The 21,832-nt window shown below is 34.2% G+C and overlaps 1 protein-coding gene across 1 annotated transcript in view; it reads right to left on the reverse strand.

Annotated features, from left to right (window-relative positions):
- LOC118735135 (FERM domain-containing protein 8) overlaps positions 1-21,832 on the reverse strand; it is a 305,492-nt gene that overhangs the window by 16,185 nt on the left and 267,475 nt on the right. Inside the window, exon 5 of the mRNA XM_036464758.1 lies at positions 1,343-1,441. Within this exon, the coding sequence (XP_036320651.1) occupies positions 1,343-1,441 (99 nt within the window). The remainder of the gene's footprint in view (positions 1-1,342; positions 1,442-21,832) is intronic.

Here is a 21,832-nt window from a genome sequence, read left to right on the forward strand (position 1 = left end):
AGCATGGACAATGACAACATCCGATGAGGCGGCTCTTGGGGTGTTTGAGAGAAAGATTTTGCGGAAGATTTACGGTCCGTTACGCGTTGGCGACGGCGAGTACCGCAGACGATGGAACAATGAGCTGTATGAGCTTTACAACGATATGGACATAGTGCAGCGAATTAAAATACAGCGGCTCCGCTGGCTTGGTCATGTCGTTCGAATGGACACCGACGCTCCAGCTCTGAAAGTATTCAACTCGGAACCCGCTGGTGGTAGCAGAGGAAGAGGGAGGCCCCCACTGCGATGGAAAGATCAGGTGGAGAAGGACTTGGCTTCACTTGGCGTTTCCAATTGGCGTCAGTTGGCACAGAGGAGAAACGACTGGCGTGCTTTGCTGAACTCAGCCAAAATCGCTTAGGCAGTTACAGCGCCAAAAAAGAAGAAGAAGAAGATTTCAATATCTATTGCTAAATTTTATACAGACAAGAATAAAAAGTAGAAAATAAATAATGTAAAAAAAACTTTTTAATATACAAAGCTTTCATAAATGGACTAAAAAGTAGAAAATAATAATTGTCAGTCCCATAGAATTTGTTTTGATAACTTTTGATTTTGCAATTTTAGGAAAAGTCATTATAAACAATTTATGAGATTGAAAATGAAAAGCGTGGGGCGCATGTAATAGACCAGAACTGATATGAAGGGTAATATATGTATGTATGTATGTATGTATGTGGATATATGAATAACGACCGCTTAAAAACGATCTCTAATTTGTACTTTCTCTGTAGAAATTTTAGGTCTATGTTATGTAGTTTTACTATTGTCAATTAAATATAATGCTTTGTATTGCATGCGCCCCACGGTTTTCATTTTCATTCTCATAAATTGTTTATAATGACTTTTGCTAAAATTTCAAGATTAAAAGTTATCAAAACAAATTCTATGGGACTGAGAATTACACATTATTACATATATCTACTTTTAAGTCCATTTATAAGAGCGTGGTATATAAAAAAGGTTTTTTTATATTATTTATTAATTTTTTTTTTCTCAAAGTTGCTAAAACCACAAGCAAACAATTAAAAACTACTAAGTTATATTTAGCATTATTTCCATATGAATTCATTGAAATACATATAAACAAAAAGGATTGGTTTTGATTTAAAAAAAAATATTCTGATTATCACATTTGTATACTCTGCTAATGCTACCAAATAAGAAGCTTTGCAAAGAAAGTAGAATAAATGCAAAATGAAAAATATGAAAGAGGAGTTAATCAGTCGCATTTTACCTAGTACCAGCCATATGAAATGTCGAATATATTCAATAAATCTACGAAAAGGAAAGTACTTACTTGAATAAAAATACAAGTCTGGCAGTCAGGATCGTTAGTAACACTTGGTTTGGCAAAGTCCCACGACAAATCATCATACCGTAATCCTAGAAGGAGAGTCTGTAATATATGAGAACAGAGGGGCTTAAAAGTATGTATAAATACATACAACGTTCTTGTATTGCTAAGTACATATCTGAGTGTTTCCATAAGGCACGGTGCACATTAGAGCGATACGATATGCGATACGATGCGCGATGCGATATGAAATGCGCGCAGTGCACATTAGAGCGATGCGACACGCGATACCATTTTGTGATAGCTACACAAACTTTTGTGCCCTTAAAAGCTTGTAAATAAGTTAAATGAGTTCCTTCTCAACCGAGTTTAGACCTTTCGAATGATGGGTCTATGTTTATATCTAATAACTTTTAAAAAATTTAAGAGAAAAGTATGTTTAATATCGAGTAAAACTGATTTTTATTTTTACAAAAAAAAAAATGAGATATTCAAATTTTCATGATTTATTTCAGAATATCGCGTTCACTGCGAGGAGAAATCGGTGAAACCTGAATTAAAAACAAAAGGTAAGCAAACGTTTTTGAGTTATATATCCAAAAATTTTCTTTTTCTCATGAAAGGTTGATTAGCTTTCCTCTGATTTTTTAAAGTAAAAATCACTATATATTAAATGTTAACTTTGCATCAATTCAGGAGTAGTATAGTTGCTTTATAAAATAGTGCGTGAAAACTTTGCCAAATTTTAAAAAATACCAAAAAAAATTAACACAGAAAATACACACAGATCTCTTAAGTTTTCTAAAAGTCTATATGCATATACAGTAATCGACTAATACTCATCGTGAGCAGACGTCGGTAGCAGGGATGCCGTTTGGATCTAAATAGATCCAATTGGATACATTTTTAGACGAATTTTTGCGGGATACTTATTTTTTCCGGTCAGTATAAATGTGGATACTTTTTTAAATAGGCCAAAATTTTATATTTGCTCTAAAGTTTTTTTTCGTTCAAAAATCGATTTTCATGAAAGATGGTAGAAAGCATTACGTTTTATAAACGTATAAAGAATCGCTACTTAAGCGTCAAATTAAAGCATTTTATTTTTTGTGAACGAAGCAATGAACTTATGAAGAGATCTTACCAAAATAGGTATAAGCGCAATTGCTTTAATTAGCTAAAAGGATGCTTTAAGCAAGATCTTAATAAACATATCGTCGTTTAAAGTACAAAACCGCGTATCAACAAAATGCAAAACCGCGTATCAAGATAATGCAAAACCTCGTATGTGACGTTGCAAAAATTATTTTCTAGAGAGTAAAAACACTATTTCAAAATGGTTCTCTTTTTTATAAAGCAATCGCATTTCTGGCTAGTATATTTCAGGACGAATGGATAAGGATTGAGCCAAGAGCTTGTGTGAGCAAATCCAATATTTGGCAGCAAATGACAGTTACGCGGTTTTGCAGAATGACGATACGCGGTTTTGTACTTTAAACGACGATATATATAAGGTAAATTATAATCTTTCTGTAGTAATCTCCTTCATATCACATATTTTCATTTGTTAATATAAAAAAAAGAAGATTTCAATGTAGTTTAAAAAACTAAATTTGATTTGTTTAAGGAAACTTTTATGAATTTTACTGAAAAGACTTTAAATACACTCTAAAAATTTTTTGTTTATTTGCGCATATTGAGAGAGGTAACCAGTTTCCTCTTTTAGTGTGCAAATTTGCACGCCGTGTAATAAAATTAATCATTGCCTGTTTACTTTTACACATAAAATGTTTAAAATAAAGTAATGTTTATTATTAGTAGGAAATGTATTTGTAGTTTGAAAATTTTTGCAATTTTAAACATTCTATATATTTGTATTTATGTGTATATTTTAAAGATCTCAAGTTCAAAATCAAATACTGAACATCCTATACGTATATTTATACAGATTCTTGCTGAAAAATAGATACTTTTCAGTAGTAGTTTTACATGCTCTTTTTAGAGTGTACTTGCTATTTATTATATTTACTTTGCAAAATATTTATGCACAAAAAATGTACTTTATAAATTGAAATTACAAATGTTTGATTTTATGCACATGTATTCCAAGTCCTTAGGATGGGTTAAATTATGTATTTTTCATGAAAATGTTTGGTTTTCTTACACATTATGAGATGAATATGTAAAAAAAGAAAACTTGATACATTTGGATACATTTTTGGCTTGGTCAGGGATACAATTTCTTGAGACAGCGCGGCAACACTGGTCGGGACCCTGACGGAAACAAGTGATTATTTTTTTAAATCAACTAATTGAAAGACTACTTTAAGACAAATGCAATGAGTAAATGTTTCGAATTTTTATACTCTTTTGCTCAAAAAAACAGTTTGTGTCTTGGAAGCATGAAAAATCATCTGTGAAGTCCAGAACGCCAGCGTATTCAAAAGAAACATACTGACTTTTAAGCTGTGTAAACCAAACTCATTTTAAAGTAGTTGAAATTAAATGCAGAGTCGGACAGTCGACTTGCTGCTTGCACACAATTCAAACTGAACATTTGAAAGCACATTTACATGTCTGGCTGTAGGTGAGCGTGCAAAGATGTTTGCTACAATTGGTCGTAGCCAAGAATGTCCATGTTCAAATCTCATTTAATTTTAAATTTTTATTTTCGGGTTTTCTTAGTTATGAAAAAGCATCTGTGAAGTCCAGAACGCAAGCGTATTCAAACGAAACATACTGACTTTAAAGTTGTTTAAGCCGAATTCATTTTAAAGTGGTTGAAAATACATGCAGGAAAAGGCAATTGACTGCTTCCTAGGACATCGCCATGTTAAATAAATGAGTTCGTTGCAAGTAAAATAGTGAGAATTTCAATTAGTTATCATTGAAAATAAAGTAGTTTATAAATTACTTTCCAACTAATTAAATTTCCTGCAGGGTAGCTTCCCTCTCGGCTTTGATCGCAAGCGCAAATTCTTAGTATAAGTGTCATTTCAAAGTCAAACTCCAAAGCAACGCACGTGTTATTCGTCATGCCAAGTGCAATTTACAATTTTAAGTGTCTATTGTCTTAATTAATAAAATACCAATTAAGTACAAAAACATCCAAAATGCCCTCCGGGGCCTCCCCGTTTGGGGATAATCGGTTTGCGGCGCTTTCCGAAAGTCCCCAAGCAAAAAGACGAAAAAAACCACAAAGACTGGATTTATCCTTCCCCGACCTACCCACTCCAACAACTAAAACACCCAAATACATCGTAGTGACATAAAGAAATTGTGAAAAGAAAATTACAGATTTTTCCTGCTTTGCGGTGAACGGAGGCCTACACCTCATTTCAAAAAAACATTTTAAAAATTACACCCACAAAAGACGGCAACCTACTCGTTCTGGTGGACTCACATAAGGACGCTGATAAATTTCTTAAAACAAATTCCCTGACTGGTATTTGTGAAATCGCTTGCAAACTTCACCAATCATTGAACTTTGTAAAAGGTACCGTATATGCGCCTTGCCTCATCAACATACCAGAAGAGGAAATTATTAAGGAACTAAGCTCTCAAAAAGTGGCAGGTGTGTATAAATTCATGAAAATGAACGATGGAATCCCCAATCCAAGCGGAGTAGTCCTCTTAACTTTTGAACTCTTTAATTTGTCAGAAAAAATTGACATTTCGTGGTATTCTGCAAAAATTCGACCATATTTTCCAAATCCAATGAGATGCAAATCATGTCAATATTTAGAGCACACTGCAAAACATTGTAGAAACAATCCCACATGCGTCAATTGTGGTCGCCTTCCCTAAGACCCCGACGTCTGCACACAAACTAAATGTGTCAACTGCTCAGAAGAGCACCCCGCCTCATCAAGGCAATGTCCAAAATTTGTACAGCAGAAAGAAATCCTACAAATCAATACAACAAAAAAAAAAAATGTACTTTGCGTGAAGCAAAAGCAATCTTTAGAGCAAATGCACCAAAGCCCATTGATACCGCCAGCTACTCTTTTATTGCAGCTGGCCCACAAAAACACCAAACTCAAAGCCAAGCAAATACACAAAACAAAACTAAACTAGTACCTACAACAACTAATAATCCAACTTTTCCCCTCTCAATAACACCGAACATACCAAATTCTCAAAACTTCGCTCAACAAAAAACACCTGTTACGCAGCAAAACATCGTAGATGAATTTATCAGTTCTCTTTCCACCACAATAACATCCACCACACTCAATATCAATAACATCGCAAACCAACGATCACAGTGAACATAACAATACACACCTCGCCTCTCTTAACCCACCACTATCAATCTCTCTTACAGAAGAACTTAATAACAATGATTGCGCATCTTCTTCTTCGGTATTCTCCAATGGTGAATTCTCTTACCTCTCTTATTTCTATACTGCAATATATTATGAACGGCTACAACAATAATTACCACGAACTACTACTAATTATAAAAGAACAAAATCCCGACGTAATATGTATACAAGAAACACACCTTCCATTCAATACACATAATATCTTCTACCCGAACAACTTCACTGGGTATTTTTGTAACCTAGATACGAACCTAAGTGCAAAACAAGGTATTGGTATCCTTATCGAAAAACATATTCCACATAAAGTTTTAAATATTAACTCTACCATATGCACACTGGGGATTGAGGTACGCCTTAACCCTAAAGTGACTGTACTCAACAGCTATATACCGCCGCAACAAAGGTTCTCATCCAGAGAAATGCTTAAAATTTTGACACCAATAAGTACGCCAATTATATTGGCGATTCAACTCCTGGCGCTCGCACGATGTCAACTCCAGGGGCCAAATACTAGAGGATGTCATCCTCTCAGCCGATCTTGCTGTACTAAATAATGGTTCACCCACGAACTTATCCACACATAGTTCTTGTACCCATATTGATTTGACTTTAGTCACACCCAGTCTCATACCAAACTGTGAATGGAAAATATCGAAAGATCTTCATGGTAGCGATCACTTCCCGATAGCCACTACCTTTCAGACTCAATTTAAAACTGAAAAACGTACCAATATCGGTGAAATTTAAAACTGACCAAGCTGATTGGGACATGTACAAGGCGAACTGCATTGAGCGTTTCATTTTCGCAACCACGTCTGATGTTAACCTTCTTGCGGCAAGGATTACCAAAGCCATTAAAACTGTTGCAAATCTATCAATCCTTCAAACAAAACCTTGCCGCCAGACATAAGATAAACAAACTTGCTGGAGTATTTATAAAAAAACTGGGACCATACCTAACTTAATTTCATATAAGAAAGCCAATACCATTTTTAAAAAAGCAGCAAAGACTGCCAAACGTGCTTCCTTTGAAGAATTTTCGTCCAAAATATCACCTACGTCTAGCATAAAAAAGTCTGGCATGACATAAAATCTATAATCGGTATCCCATCACACACTATAGTAGCACTGGAAAAAGACCAAAAAGTCTTTACCACCACTTCCGACATAGGGAATGCCTTTGGCAGACATTGGTTTCAGTACTCCAAAATTTCTGCAAAGAATATGTTGGAAATAAAAACAAAATACTCACGCAGAGATATAATCCCAGCAGATTAACGTTATCTGGGAAGCACCTCGAATATGACTTTTCTTTCACAGAACTTGAATTAGCCTTTCACAGTGCAAAAGGTAAAACGCTTGGGTATGATCGCATTTCCTACCCAATGCTAAAAAATTTGCCACAAGGTGCGAAAGTTAAACTTCATGAGATGTATAACCTTATGTTAAACAAAGGCAGTTACCCCCACAGCTGGCGATCGGGAATCGTAGTCCCTATACTGAAACCCAACAAACCCTCACATGAAGCAGGGTTGTTGCGAATATTCGCATTCGCATTCGCAACCGCGGAACTTCCGCATAAATTTTAACATTCGCATTCGCAATAATCGATGCGGAGCTTTTGCGAATGCGAATATTGTGCAAGTGCACTGATAAAACGTATATCCGGCAAACAAAAAATTGTAGCCCGCACTTTTTGCCTGTGGAGATGCTCTTTGAAAAGTGTAATTATTAATTTTCTCATAAAACTTAGTATGCCTAAGTTCCGTGTCCCCTTTTATCACAGCGCACGGCAGTGCGCGCGAGTGACGAAAGCATCCACAGTAGCATGCTGAAATGACTCGCTTATATATACACGAGATTTGGAAGTTTTTATCCAGACGTCCAATCATGTTTGAGATATCGTTGGAAAGGTCTTGCAGAGTGTGTCCAGAAAATATATTCAAGCTTCATAAACGATTAACCGGATTCTTAAAAATTAGGCTAAAGTGTTGCGAAACAAAAAAAGTTTTTTGGTTTTGCCAGTCTAGTGGTTATTTAGTGTTATTCTATAGGCCAATACCTTTCAAACGATACCTTATGTATTAAGTTCCGGCTACTAGTTGGAAAGATATAGGGTCAATTTGTTTTGGTTTCTGTCTCCACTACGAGATGCATTGGTATGTATCTGGCGTCTGTACGTACCTTAATTGAATTTCTTTCAAACTTTCACGAATTAAAGTACAAAAAAAACTAAGAATGTTTTGTTCCATTATGTTTTGATTCGTATGCCTTTGTGGGCGTGGCTGCGGCCTGAATTTCGAAAAAAGGCAATTTTTTAAACTACCACTGAGGCCGCACTACTCAGTCCATGTCATTGATGCCGATATCAGTAGAAGGGTCTTAAAACAAGCTACCTAACGTCTTTTGCGTTTATAAAATATAAATATGTCATAACGTTATCGCCTGAAAACTAAAAATCGGACTGCTGAAAATAGAGATTTCGGGCATATTCTAAGTTCCAACAAGTCTAGCCCAAAACCTTAGCTTTCATCTGGTATATAGCCTATATCTGGGAAAACTCTTGTTGTGGAGATATTAAGATTCAAATTGAAAAAATGTCGCTCCAAAAAGTGTCAAATGGTTAAAAATTTAAATTTTCGTCTAATTTGTTTACTATAAGATATAAAAATAACATACCCGGTTCTCCGAAAAAAGTGGCCATTTTGTATTTAACCGGAGCTTCTACCTCCGATTAATGCTAGTCAGACATTGAACAACCGGCCCTTAACCTACCTGGGAAGACGCGTACAATATTACCTACAGTTGTACATAAATATGTATGAATGAATGCATTTAGTTCACCCACTGTGCCGCTAATACTTACATAAAATGTACAAATTGCCACTGAGCAAAACTACTTGAGAAAAAATCATTAGTTTAATAGCACGAGTGCAACACCGTACACGTGATAGAAGTAAAACTTCTTAAAAAAAAGCACATGTGTGCGCCCCACACCCAGTAGAAATCTTAACAAAAATAAACTACAAGACAATCAGACGAATACAGTTGTTTATTGTATCCAAAGTTGGTACCAAGTTGATAAGTTTTTATCATTTCTCATAATTTTAATTTTTTTTTTCGAATACAAAGGATATGATCATTATACGCATTTTTTAACTGCCTTTGAAACGTACGGAAAATCTTTTTTTATTTATTCGGAACGTTGCGAAATTCCATCTACTGCTAGAAACACAAAATAAACACAGAACTTTTGCAACGATTCGTATGAATTAAAAAGATTTTCCCTACGTTTCAAAGGTAGTTAAAAAATACGTATAATTTTCGTCACGAAATTGATATCATAGATTTTGTGTTTCTAGTTCAGCTTTCGTCACTCGAAAATTTTGCCCCAAAGAGGTGTTTTGTTTGATTAGTCTTTCAGCTCAGAAACAAAAACATTTATTTTAATTTTGTGTAAATTGTCAAAATTAGCACGCATCGGAATAAAGATGAAATGATATGTACTAAATAAGTTGACAGCCAGCTCACAAATTAAATAAGAATTAATTCAAGGTGAATTTTATATCTATTGAGGTATGCAATATATCGTTAGTATAGTATGGAAAGGGCTTAACTACCTAAAAATCCAAAATTCACTTTTTGATTGATTACACTATGCGACAGTCAAAATCGGGATGGGATGAAACCAACGGGAAATGTTATATCGGTCAAAAACAAGTTATACGTGTCCCGGCGTTTCGCTGGGTCACGTCTAGGAATCGAGATGTATATATAACTATCATATAGGGGAAATTGTCACCTTTGGTGGTCTTTTTTTGACATAACTCGAGAACCACTTGTCCGATTTTGCTCAATTAAATTTAAAAAAATTAAAAAATTAAAAATAAATTTATGAAGAAAAAATATATTTTTTGCATAAAATATTAAATTTTTTTAAAACTGTTGATTATATAGAAAAACGTTATATGAACAGATTAAAGGAATTGTAATTTTTAATTTTTTTTTAATTTGTTTGAGCAAAATCGGACTAGTGGCTCTCGAGTTATGTCAAAAAAAGACCACCAAAGGTGACAATTTCCCCTATGTGATAGTTATATATATATCTAGATTCCTAGACGTGACCCAGCGAAACGCCGGGACACGTATAACTTCTTTTTTACCGATATAACTTTCCCCGGTAGTTTGAACCCTTCCCGATCACTGACCCCTACCATTTGTCTCACAGTGTTATGATGCATTTCATCGAATCATAAGTCCCCACATCGCACATAGGGGTATTTGACCGATGTAGACGGTCATAAGTCTATTTTTTAAACTTATCGTAGGAACAAAAAAATACTACCTGCCACAGTTGAATAGTTGCGGAACAATAGGCAACCCCTACTCCGAACTTATGACGCCGCTTTGACGGAGTATCTCAGTCGGAACTTGTCAGTTTGTGATAGTGCACGTTTTATTTTACGACATTCAATGTGAAACAGTTGCGTTCAACACTGATAATTATTATTGTGGTCATTGTACAATTAAAAATTGTTATGAAGTCTGAAGACACAGGTAAATCTACATTTATTTTAAATAGTTTCGATTTAGCAAAATTTAATGTAAGTAATAATATCAGTAATCGGAAATATTATATTTTTTAGTGATTATTTTTTCATTACTTTGTAAACTGCAAGCTTTTAGTTGTATGTACTTCCACGCATTTTCACGTTACATTACTAGTGCGTTCTATAAAATGGAGCTTTGATAGTATACCGCACAAAAATTAACGTCCAAAAGCTACTGATGAGCTTTTTATGACCAATAATTAAGATAGATCTAAAAAAAATTCGTTTCCATACATATTTTGTCATTTTTAAGTATTTTATTTGCTTTAGAGTCACCAACTGGTTCCTGCTATAGAGTAGTAACTCGAAAATATTTATTTGATAAGAAGCATCGACAAAATTCTATGAATTTTGAGAACAAAATAAAGTTTTTTTAAAATGATGTATTATCATCTGACACCTTCTCCGATGAACAAATAAGAGATATAAAGCACAAATTTTCACAACTAAAAGCACAGTTTATACAAAGGTGGATAAAAGCCCGTGTAAAAGAAGGAGTTTTTTTTTTTAAAGTAACGTAACATGGCTACAAGGAACATTTTCAATTCCCAAAGGTATGCAACAGCCGCGATCTATTCGTGTTGAACAGGTTACACCTAAGCTCTGATCCACTCATTAGTAGTTGCACGCCAAAGCAAAAAAAAGCAACCAAACCCCTTTCAAAGGAAGAAATCGATATGTTGCTTCCAGCTGAACCAATGACACGAAGTCTGGAGAGTCTTCAGAAGAGGAAGAAGGGTCCGATGAAGAATCTTGGCACTCATCATCATCATAAAATAGTTTTTTACAAAAATTTTGTTTTAGAATTCAACTACACATTTATTATCCATTGCATTACAAGATAAAATTGGTTATTTCCATCATTTTCTTTGTAACATATATCTCCAGGAAGTCCATACACATTTTAACAATAAAAGCAAATTTTTGCGCAACATTATAAAAAAATAATAATTTGTCTCTTATTCCCTTAGTTAAAGTTGAATTTCATTTTTAAACAGGTGGTAACCCTGCCACAGTTTAGAAATGAAGCCTTTCAAAACCATTTCAATTGATACCCATATTGTAGTAATTCAATATTTAAGTTTTTACCAGGTAGCAACTCTTGCATGTACTAACCTATATATAAACATCGCCGAGACGAACACGTATGTAGGTATGAGTTTTTCTACAATCGGACCACGGCAGTCTATCGGTTTCAAACTTTAACCAACTTTATTTTCGTTGCTTTGGAGGAATAATTGTACGTCCTCCACCTATATTTACTTGATTTTAAACATTTACAATTTTAGACATCGTAACACGTCTTTTCTAAACATTTTGAAATAAAATTTACATAAAAATAATTTTGCCCACCTAAATCGGCCGAAATTTAGTTAGTTGTGGTTTGTATTTCAGCGACAATGTGAAATACGCCCTTTTAAAATAGTATTAACGATATGTTCAAAATTTGTGTTCATTCGCCTCAAAAAATATATCAAAGCACATTGAGCGCATGGAATGGAATAACAAAACGGTTTTGATGGCTTATGGTACCGACAGCGGTGAGTAATTAATTGTGACTGCCTGCAACTAGGAAAAGCCGAGCTCAACTAACTAATAAAAAAAAACTATATACAAGCTAATCATTACTGGCCGTAATTCCAATAATTCAATTTATTATAAAATGCGGGGCACCTTTTTAACATGGCGGGCAGCCATGACTTTCAAAACAGAATTTTCCTCGAAATTTTCATCCCTAGAAAATAACAATTTATTTGCCATATACACCTATTCACAACGTCGCTATAAGCACACATTTTTCAAACCAGTCACAGAAGACAGGATTATAAATGAATTACAAAAACTCAAATCGAAAAACGCTGATGACGTAACAGGTTCTCCATATTCTGAAACAAACAAAAGAATTGGTTTTCCAAATTGGAACACAACGGTGTTTAAACAACGATCTTGCCATGAAAGTCAGGAGGACACGTCCGACACTTGCAGCCCCGATGCAATTGTCAAAAAGGAATTATTGCGCCGCAACAAAAAAGGAAATATAACTGAAGTCCTCTCAACTGGTGCAGCGTCAATCGAAAAAAATTTAAAATTTTGTCAAGTTTCAAGTTTGACGCCTCGAGCGAGTAGTTACTTAGTGCACAGGTTTGATTTACGACCCGTTAGGAAACGGGCTGTAACCGGAAAAGGCAGCAAAATTACTCTTTCTTAAATACAATGTTCCAAAAAAAACACTATAAAAAATTACTAACTTTTCCATTTTTTATTTACCTAGATCACCTAATGCACTCACCAAAATTATTTCTTAAAAATATTTGACATCCGCATTCGCAACATCCCTAAAATGAAGTAAACAGTTTCCGGCCGATATCACCACCCTCATGTCTAAGCAAAGTCGCTGAGAAAATGATCGCAAAACGACTACTATGGTACATGACGAAAAATAAATTGATCAGCCCAAATCAAACAGCTTTCAAGCCAAAACATTGTACCATGGATTCTCTGTTGCATCTTCAACATTACGTGTCTAACGCTCTTTCAGCTAAAAATCATGTAACCATTTTGGCTACTGATTTTGAAAGAGCTTATGATCGCGTGGGGGTGCATGCTGTACTTGAACAACTCGCCAGCTGGGGTGCAGGTCCAAAGACTTTCAATTTAGCAAAGGCTTTCATGACCGGACGTTCCTTTCGCGTTAGAGTAAAGAACACGTTGTCAGATTTGTATACCTTATACAATGGCATCCCACAGGGATCCCCACTATCAATGGTATTATTTATGATCGCATTTCAACGATTAAATAATGTGTTTCTTAAACACAAAAATATTAAACTGTCTATTTATGCAGACGATGCTTTGCTCTTTAGCAAGATAAATGATACAGTAACCTTAAACAATACATATTTAAAAATACTATGTGATATCAAAGAATGGGGCAAATTTTCAGGAGCAGCTTTAGCGATTAATAAATGTAAACTCTTACATATTTGTAAAAAACACTATTACAATTATCCTCCATTAATATATGACAATTGTACTATTGAACTCACTGACAAACTTAAAATACTAGGTATAATCTTTGATAAAAGGTTTACATTTAAGTACCATTGTAAGTACATGCGAGATAGTCTAAACAAACGCCTCAACATAATTAGATTCCAAAGTTCGAGGCGCTCTATGGTTCACCCAACAATATTAACACAAGTGACTAAGGCTCTTATGCTGTCCAAGATCGATTACGGGTTACCGATATACGGATGGTATGCAAAGTCAAACATCCGACTTCTTCAATCCCCATATCATACAGCTGCCCGGCGGAGTATAAATGCCTTCCCAACCAGCCCCATCAAATGTATACTAGCTGAAGCAGGACTGCCATCAATCTCCGAAAGAGTTCTACAAAGCTCAAACTTATACCAAAACGTTTGTGCACAACCAACACCATTCTTCAAAATGACCTAAATAAAGCAGCTAAGAGCGTACGAACGTTTAAGGTGACATCCACCCTACGCAGAGGTATCTCTCTCTGCAAGCAATACGAGATTGCTACGAGCTCGCGAAATAGAATAAGCTCAACAGCTCCCTGGCTGCTAAAGCGTTCATCAATCAACACGGTACTCCAGAATTATAGCAAACCAACCACCAATTCTGCAATTTACAAAAAAATGTTCGCGAAAGAGGCAGCTGAACTCAACGCGAACAATTGGCAATGGTTATATACGGATGGCATACTTCCATCCTACTACTCAGTGATTTCAGCTGAAGCAGTCGCAGTATTTGAAGCGGCAAAATACGCGCAGTCCAATAAGGGAAAATTGGTCATAGCCACTGACAGCCTAGCAACCATCTCGGGAGTACAAAATATTTACAGTAACAATATAAAAAAATAAATTAATGTGGGTCCCCAGCCACAAAGGAATACACGGCAACGAGCTTGCTGATGCCGCTACTATCCCTGACATTGAAAAAGATATCTGCAACAAAATAAAAATGATATACCAAGAAGTGGAGTCAAATGAGTGCTCGTCTTTCCTCCAGGCATATAAAGTCATCAACTCATCTAAAAACAGCATCCGCTTCCCAGCCGACTTAAATCGCCGCGACTGCGGTGTGGTAACCCGTATGAGAATTGGACGCACAAAAATATCACACTCACACCTCTTAACCTAACCCCAACCGTTAAACACCTACTGGATGATTGTAAACCACTGGACAACATCAGGCGAAAACACTTCAGTTCAAAAGCACCGTTTTCGCTACTTAAAGATATAAACTCCTCGAATATTAATATTATTACGTCTTTCCTTAAATCTGCCAATTTATACAACCTTATATAAGGCAAAGCATCGTTTGTATAAATAATGAATATAATTTTTCTTTTCCATATATGTACACTAAGCTTACTTCAATTTACTTTTAATATAGGGTCGATGGTCTATGCAACTAGTACCCATTATTTTAATTAGTTATAATATTATAGTATTATGTATTATAATTAATTGTTGTAAATAAATAAATATACATATATCATTCGAGAGGTCTAAACTCGGTATAGAGTGAACTGAGTTACAAGCTTATAAGTGCGGAAAACCGATTTTTCAACAGTAAATAAAGATTGTGTGGGTGGGTGACAAAAATTTCGTATCTCGATTCATACTTCACTCGGCAAAACCTTCCTGAAAAATAACATGACTTACCAAGTATTTTTACTTCATTATTTTTTGTAGCATTGTGTAATAGAGCATCAAATTTGTACTTTCTCTATTTAATTTAAAAACTTATTAAATATAATAAAATAACACTCAAGAAAAAAAACATATAAAATTATAACGAATAATCAAAAATAATTACCTATATACACACATCCTTTTTTTAGTATTGGTTATTATATCTGATTTTTTCTTTTAATTGTAAATGAGATAATTATTTCTTAATTGTTTCTAAGTACATTGCTTACTATTTATTTGAATATTTCAAACAAAATAGTTAATCATTAACATTTAAGCAAACACCAAATCTTTTTTGCTATTCAAAATCAAAAATAAATAGGTTTAAAATTATTTGATTCTTTAAATTTCTTTTTAAACATGTGAAAACAAAGGCAAATAAATCATCACGACAAATATTCTTTTGTGCGTTTACCTGTGTCCTTGACCACAGATGCTATATTTCTCCATGCCAAACTAGTCATGTCTGTTCTACAGTAGTTTTTTTCGGTATAGTTCCATAAACATGGTTTTTTTTATTAATTCGACTAAAAAAATTGAGGATGACGTTTCCGCCTGTGAAACTAGAATGCTTATCGCAAAAAATGGCGCGAAATACTAATCTCACCTCGTTCAGAAAACCCTGTGCGATATAATATTGCATGCGCATGCGATATTATGTCGCAGTGGTGTCGCTGTCGTACTTCATCGCTTCCTACCAATTCCCACGTACTCAGCATGCCGATGTCGCATTCATATCTTATCGGGTATCGTATCGCATCGCATATCGTATCGCTCTAATGTACACCGTGCCTAACAATGTAAATCGAAAATGCAAGTTAATGAATTAAAATGGCTTTATAACTCTAAATTTCGTATTGAGATGGACTGGAAGAACTGAAAAAATTAAATTAAAAATTTAATTTAGCATGTGTTACTAGTAAAAATATTGTATGAAAATCTGTCGCGTACGTTATTATGATTTTTTTTTAATAAAAACTAACCAGAGATAATTTCTATTAAAAAATGGAAGGATTGTAAAGGTACATTATTTAGCTTAGTTTAGGAATTTTTAAAGAAAAGAGAAACTCCCATGATTCGCAGACTTTTGCTTTTATGTATATGCGCCTTAAAACTTTTATTTTTTTTGTCGCGTGCGTTATCACCTTGTTTTGAACGGATATTTTCCACACCAAAGCTTCGAGACTGCTTATATTTTTCTCAAACATAGTACCCTTGGGTTTCAACATAACCGTAATCTTGTTTTTCAGTAACTTCTATTTTTGATAGATTTATGTTACTCCATAAGCGTACGAATGCCGCGTACCTCTGCATGGAAACACCAATATGTATGAGGGCCAGATTTAGAATTTTTAGAACCTAGGAGCAATAGTTTGATGGAGACTCTCAAAATTTTATACAATGTTAAAGTCTTTAAAAAATATTTATACATATGTATATTTAATAATAGTTTTATTATGTTTATTAAAAATTTACAATTCTGCTTACTTACTTTTAACGTTCTTAATGTAGCGAAAATTTTACGCGATTTTTTATTAACAAAAGTATTTATGAGATCATCGAAATTCATATCGCGAAGGATGTCACTTTCAAAAAATAATACTATGTCTCCGCTGAGAGATTTACATATCAAGATTTAATAAATCCCGTTGCTAAATCACAATCGTCTCCATCATGATTCAATAATTAAAGGTTTGCTCATTAGTGACATTAGGGTTTTGACACTCCCTTAGCTCCCTTACAAAAGCAAGGCATATTTAATAAGGCAGAAGCAAGGTGTATTAAACAAGGTGTGATTGACAACTCAGTACGGCTCTCTTTTAAGGTACTATAATGTCAAAAAGTATAAACAAACGAACTCATACCAAGGCTTTTATTTTGATTATAGTTTTGTTTTACTTACATTACCTGGAATATATATATTTTGTCAATAAAATAAAACAAATTGTTTATAAAATCGTTTTAGCAATTTTCTTGTTTTTAATTGCCCAAGTTTTATGCTTTTGTGCCTTTATTTTTATATTTAAATTTTTAATCCTAAACATTATTCGACACTTATAGAAGTATGATTTTACATTTGTTTCCAATTTTATATGAGAGCTTAACTCTAACAATTTTGAAATTAAATTTTTTTTTATGCGAAATAGGTTTGGTATAAACGAGCTCGTTTGAAAGTGCTTGACTCGGACGGACAACAAATGAAATCACTTTCCTTGAAGTGGTTTTCATAAACACGAGATGAATCACGTAGTACAACACTACATCGCTGCCGTTTTAACTCGCAACGAGGTGGTTTAAAACATCGCTCTATTTTCGTGTCCTGACTTTTATTGCATACAGCGCACCGTTCAAAAGTTTTGCTCCGTTTCATTTTGGTTTCCTTACATTAAATATTTAAGAAAAGTCGAACGTATATATTTACTTATTACCAAACTTTAAATGTACTTACTTGCTCTCCTCGGTGGTTTATCTCTCAACAATTTAACGTTTATTAAGAAAATTTGTTGCTTGAAAAATATTTGTGTAATTTTTTTTTTAAACAAATTCAAATTTGAAAAAAAAAAATATTTTCAAATGGGTTAACAATTCATTTCAATTTGACATTATAGCCTGTTTCTTATGAGAGCAATGTCAAAATCAATCACACTTTGTTGAATACATTTTGGGTAGAAGTAACAGCTAGCTCGAACTCTCTTGTAGCTAGTTATAATGTCAAAAAGCTGTAAACTATGTTTGCTACAAATTAGCATCAATTGAACCTCATCACGGTGAAATTATACCAGTTTTAGTAATAAGAGCGAGATGAATGATTTGACCCTATATTATTTGAAAATTTGCCTTTAAAAATTTGTATAAGATAGCCGCATGTCAGGAAAATAAAGCGAGAAAGCTTTTTTATTACTTCACCTGCTTATAATTTCACCATGGAAATGCATCAGCATAAATACATACATGTATGTACGTATACTAATTTTAAGGATTACTCCAATATAACCTTCAAAGAATACCTCATAAAGAAAACCACGTCATTAAATGAAATAAATGTTTTATGAAACTGTTTTAAACATTTTTTTGTTTCTATTCACCTAATGTTTTTGCGCGTTTAGTTAAATAGTTACTTCTAAAAAACATCCCCACTTATAAAAAACGATTTAATGTTTTCTACTACATACGTATGTATATAAGTGTAAATCTAGGTCCAGACGCGGTTATGTGTGCATAGTATTGTAACAAAATTCTCTTACTCAGTTCTGAAATTCCGTGGCTTCAGGCAACCAAGTATTCTAACTTCGTAACTAGGTGCCTTAAAGTATCGCACCACTTTCCACACAATGCAACGCTCGTAGTTCCTGCTCCTTTTCATTTTTGTATATGGATGTATCTATAAATGCATGTGGTCGAAAGAAAAAAAAAATTCACACAATTCAAAACTATCTCAAAGCTCAATTGAATTTTTAATGAAAATTAGAAAATGCCAACTTGAAAAGGGTTAAAAGTTATTCATCATTTGCCATTATAGTCGGTCTTCAAAAGAGAGAAATGTCAAAATCACTTCTACCTTGTTTAATATGCCTTGTACAAAGGCTTTGCACACAGACACGAACCCACACACAGTGCCTTGCTAAGGGAGCCGATTTTGTCAAAAGGGAGCGAGAAAACAGTTTTTTGAGCAAACCTTTTATTATTGAATCATGCGTCTCCATTGCCACAACGAGATATGTATGTATGACGTTCACATTTTTTAAATATTTGACGTTTGCTTATGAATGATTTTATAAATACAGTTGCGGACATGAAAATACAGACAGATAAAGGGAAGGTACCAGTGGTGCGATTCACTAACTTTTAACAACGTTACTCGCCGAGTAGTAAACTATCAATTTTAGTTGTTTGCAGTAACGATTGTCCGATTCACTAACGTACCCATTAACAACACTAAACAGCTCACTTTTGCTTTTTATTTAAAATGATAAAAAGTGGCACCTCTGTTATCCGAAATGTTAAAATCTACGAAAAGCACAAAAAGGGAATAGGAAAAAAACAAATCATTTACACAGATTCTTCTTAAAAATGTAAGTATTTCAATAAATTGCGGAATAAATGATCGTATTTCATAATTTAACCAACAACTACAGTTCTCTTATCGCAAAATGGCCTCGACTAGCCAAGCAGCCAAAAAGCGGAGCCGCGCTTCAATGGAGCAGTTAAGTGGCATGCTGGACTTCTTCATGGAAAACCCGGGACCAGCCGGTGGGAAGTTTCATCGGCTTCACGGGAAGATGGAGCACGAGAAGAAGTGGGAGGAGATGGCTTCCAAGCTAAATGCCATCGGAGGGGCTCAAAAGTCCGCCGAACAGTGGCGTACAGTAAGTAATAAGCCCATTAAGTTTGAACGTACCAGCAAGAAACGGTGCTGTGCATACGAACTGGTGAATTGGGAAAAACTAATCACTTTTATTAAGGTCTGTCGTTTGTGAAAATAATTTTTAACGTAAGAATATCGGTTTTCTTATAAAAGTATACATAGAAGTGGAGTCAATCCCTTGCATTGTTACTGTGCACAGTATCGTTTATTGTGTGTACATGCATTCATTATTTGGAACATTGTACCTGTTAATTTTTAATGATCCTTTTTTCTTCATACGTACATAGGTATGGCGCGATTTGAAGAGCAGAACCAGTGTTCGAGTGCGCGATAGGAAGAGGCAGCAGGCGTTAACCGGCAACAAGCCCGTTAAGAAAGCTCCTTTAACAGCGCTGGAGGAGCGGGTCGTGGCCATCATTAGCAATTATATTGAGCAATTATATTGAGGTCCATGCGTCTGTGGCAGGAAATGTACCAATGAACTTGGTAAGTTTTAAGTGACTTATTTCTGACTCAGTATTAACAACTTTTTCATTATTAGGAGCTCCAATTGGCCACGGAAGACGGTGAGGAGATTATTTTCCTAGATGAAGTGGTAGAGTGCGAAGGCTTAATAGAGGAGGAGTCGCGGCCGGAAACTCCAAAAACTGCTACACTCAAAACCCCGCACAGAGGATTGAAGAGGAAGAGACAGCGGGAGCAGATCGACGTCCAAAATAAATTTTTGGAAATTGCCAAAACGTGCATTTATTTTCTTCCATACGAAGTATGTTCGAACATTCTTCTATATAGTAGAAAACTGACAATGTCAGCAAAAAAAAAAATCTCAAAACTCAATGAGTTACACAATTTATATCAAAACTGAATGGGTTATAAAACAGCCCACACGAATTTTTTCCAGAAATTCTGATTAAAAAGCTTGAAATATTGACGACTTTCTGAAATTTTCCCAATTTTTATAAATCATGTACAAGTCTACAACTTTGCTTTGTGGTTTTTTTCTTAAAATAAATTAAAACAAATAAAGAAAAAAATAAATAATCTTGTGAACTCGGGTTTCTAATTATCAGGCCACCAGCGTAGTTAGTAAAACTTTAGCGCCCATCAACTTGAAACTAAATGTTTTTTTTATATAAAGTAAATTTTTAAAAACCTTTCACCCCTATTGCGATTATCATTCTATATTGATAGTGTATAGTTTTTAAGACTGAATTGATATTTTTTTGTATTTATTTAATTTTTCTATTTATATTTTAAGTGAATATTTTTAAATTAAATATTTTTATTTAACACTTTACATGAATAAAGTATCTGAATGTGCATTTATTTTTAAAACTGTGCAAGTTTTTAGTAAATTATTTTGATTTAAAAATTGTATGTGTACAGTGGCACTAACGTAAATAGCACACTTTTATTTTTTACAAGATTCACAAAGTTTTATTTGAAAAATTGTATATAAAAATATAGTTAGATTTAAAACATATGCTATAAATGTAAGTCAAAGTGTAAAACTTTGTGCACAGTTCAGAAAAATGTGACAAAAAACAAAAATTTTATAAAAACTTTTAACTCTTTTTCAGAACTTTAGAAACTTACTGGGTATGCAGTTTTGTTGCTTATTCAATTTGCGGGTGTTGCGCATTTTCTTCCTTTTAAAATCATATTTTTTCATGCGTTGTATGGAAGAAAATGCGAAAAATTTGTTCATTAAAACTATTTAAATTTAATCAAATAAAAATACAATTGGTCCAAAGAGGTGAACATCCATAAATCAATGATTTCACTGGATCACAAATTTTAATTTTTGTTCTGCCACTATTTATAATAGCTCGCTGATTCCGAAAGTCGAGTAAATTTTTTTTCCTGCGGACAAGTTTTCGAGATATTTACAATTTATCCTTACTCAGCTGAAAAAAGTGGTTCCACTTCAGAAATTTTACTGAAAATGAAAGTAGGTTTTTTCGCTTGTAAAATAAGGGTGGATGTTTTTAAAGTAATTTTGAACAGTTTTGGACACATTTAACTTCTACAGCGTACGTTAATGGAGAAAAAATTATAAAAGAGTGATGAAGTCAAGCAAAGACAATCGATAGATAAATAAAACAGTTGTGTGGCAAATTTCCCATGAGCTCGAAAGTTCAAATGTAGCGCTCATTATTTATTACAAAAGAAAAAAAGCTTTTACTACTTTTGGTAACTTCTTGGTAATCTTTTTAAAAAATTGTTGCACAATTTTTTTTAAGTGTGTGGCAACCGTGATTCCAACTCAATGATTTCAACTGTCTTTATTAACATGGCGATGTCCTACGAAGTGACAATGGTCGCCCTCTGCAGAACTTTTGAACTTGTTCTGAGCTGACTCTGTCTAGTTCCGAGACAGCTCATATAACAACAGTTCCTAGATAGTTCAAAAAGGTCACCTCCGGGCTAGAACAAATGTGGTTAGTTTTGAGCTGGTTCTAAGA

This window comes from Rhagoletis pomonella, unplaced genomic scaffold, assembly GCF_013731165.1.
Source record: "Rhagoletis pomonella isolate Grant_MI unplaced genomic scaffold, Rhpom_1.0 Rhpom_scaffold_00001, whole genome shotgun sequence".
Lineage (NCBI taxonomy): Eukaryota > Metazoa > Arthropoda > Insecta > Diptera > Tephritidae > Rhagoletis > Rhagoletis pomonella.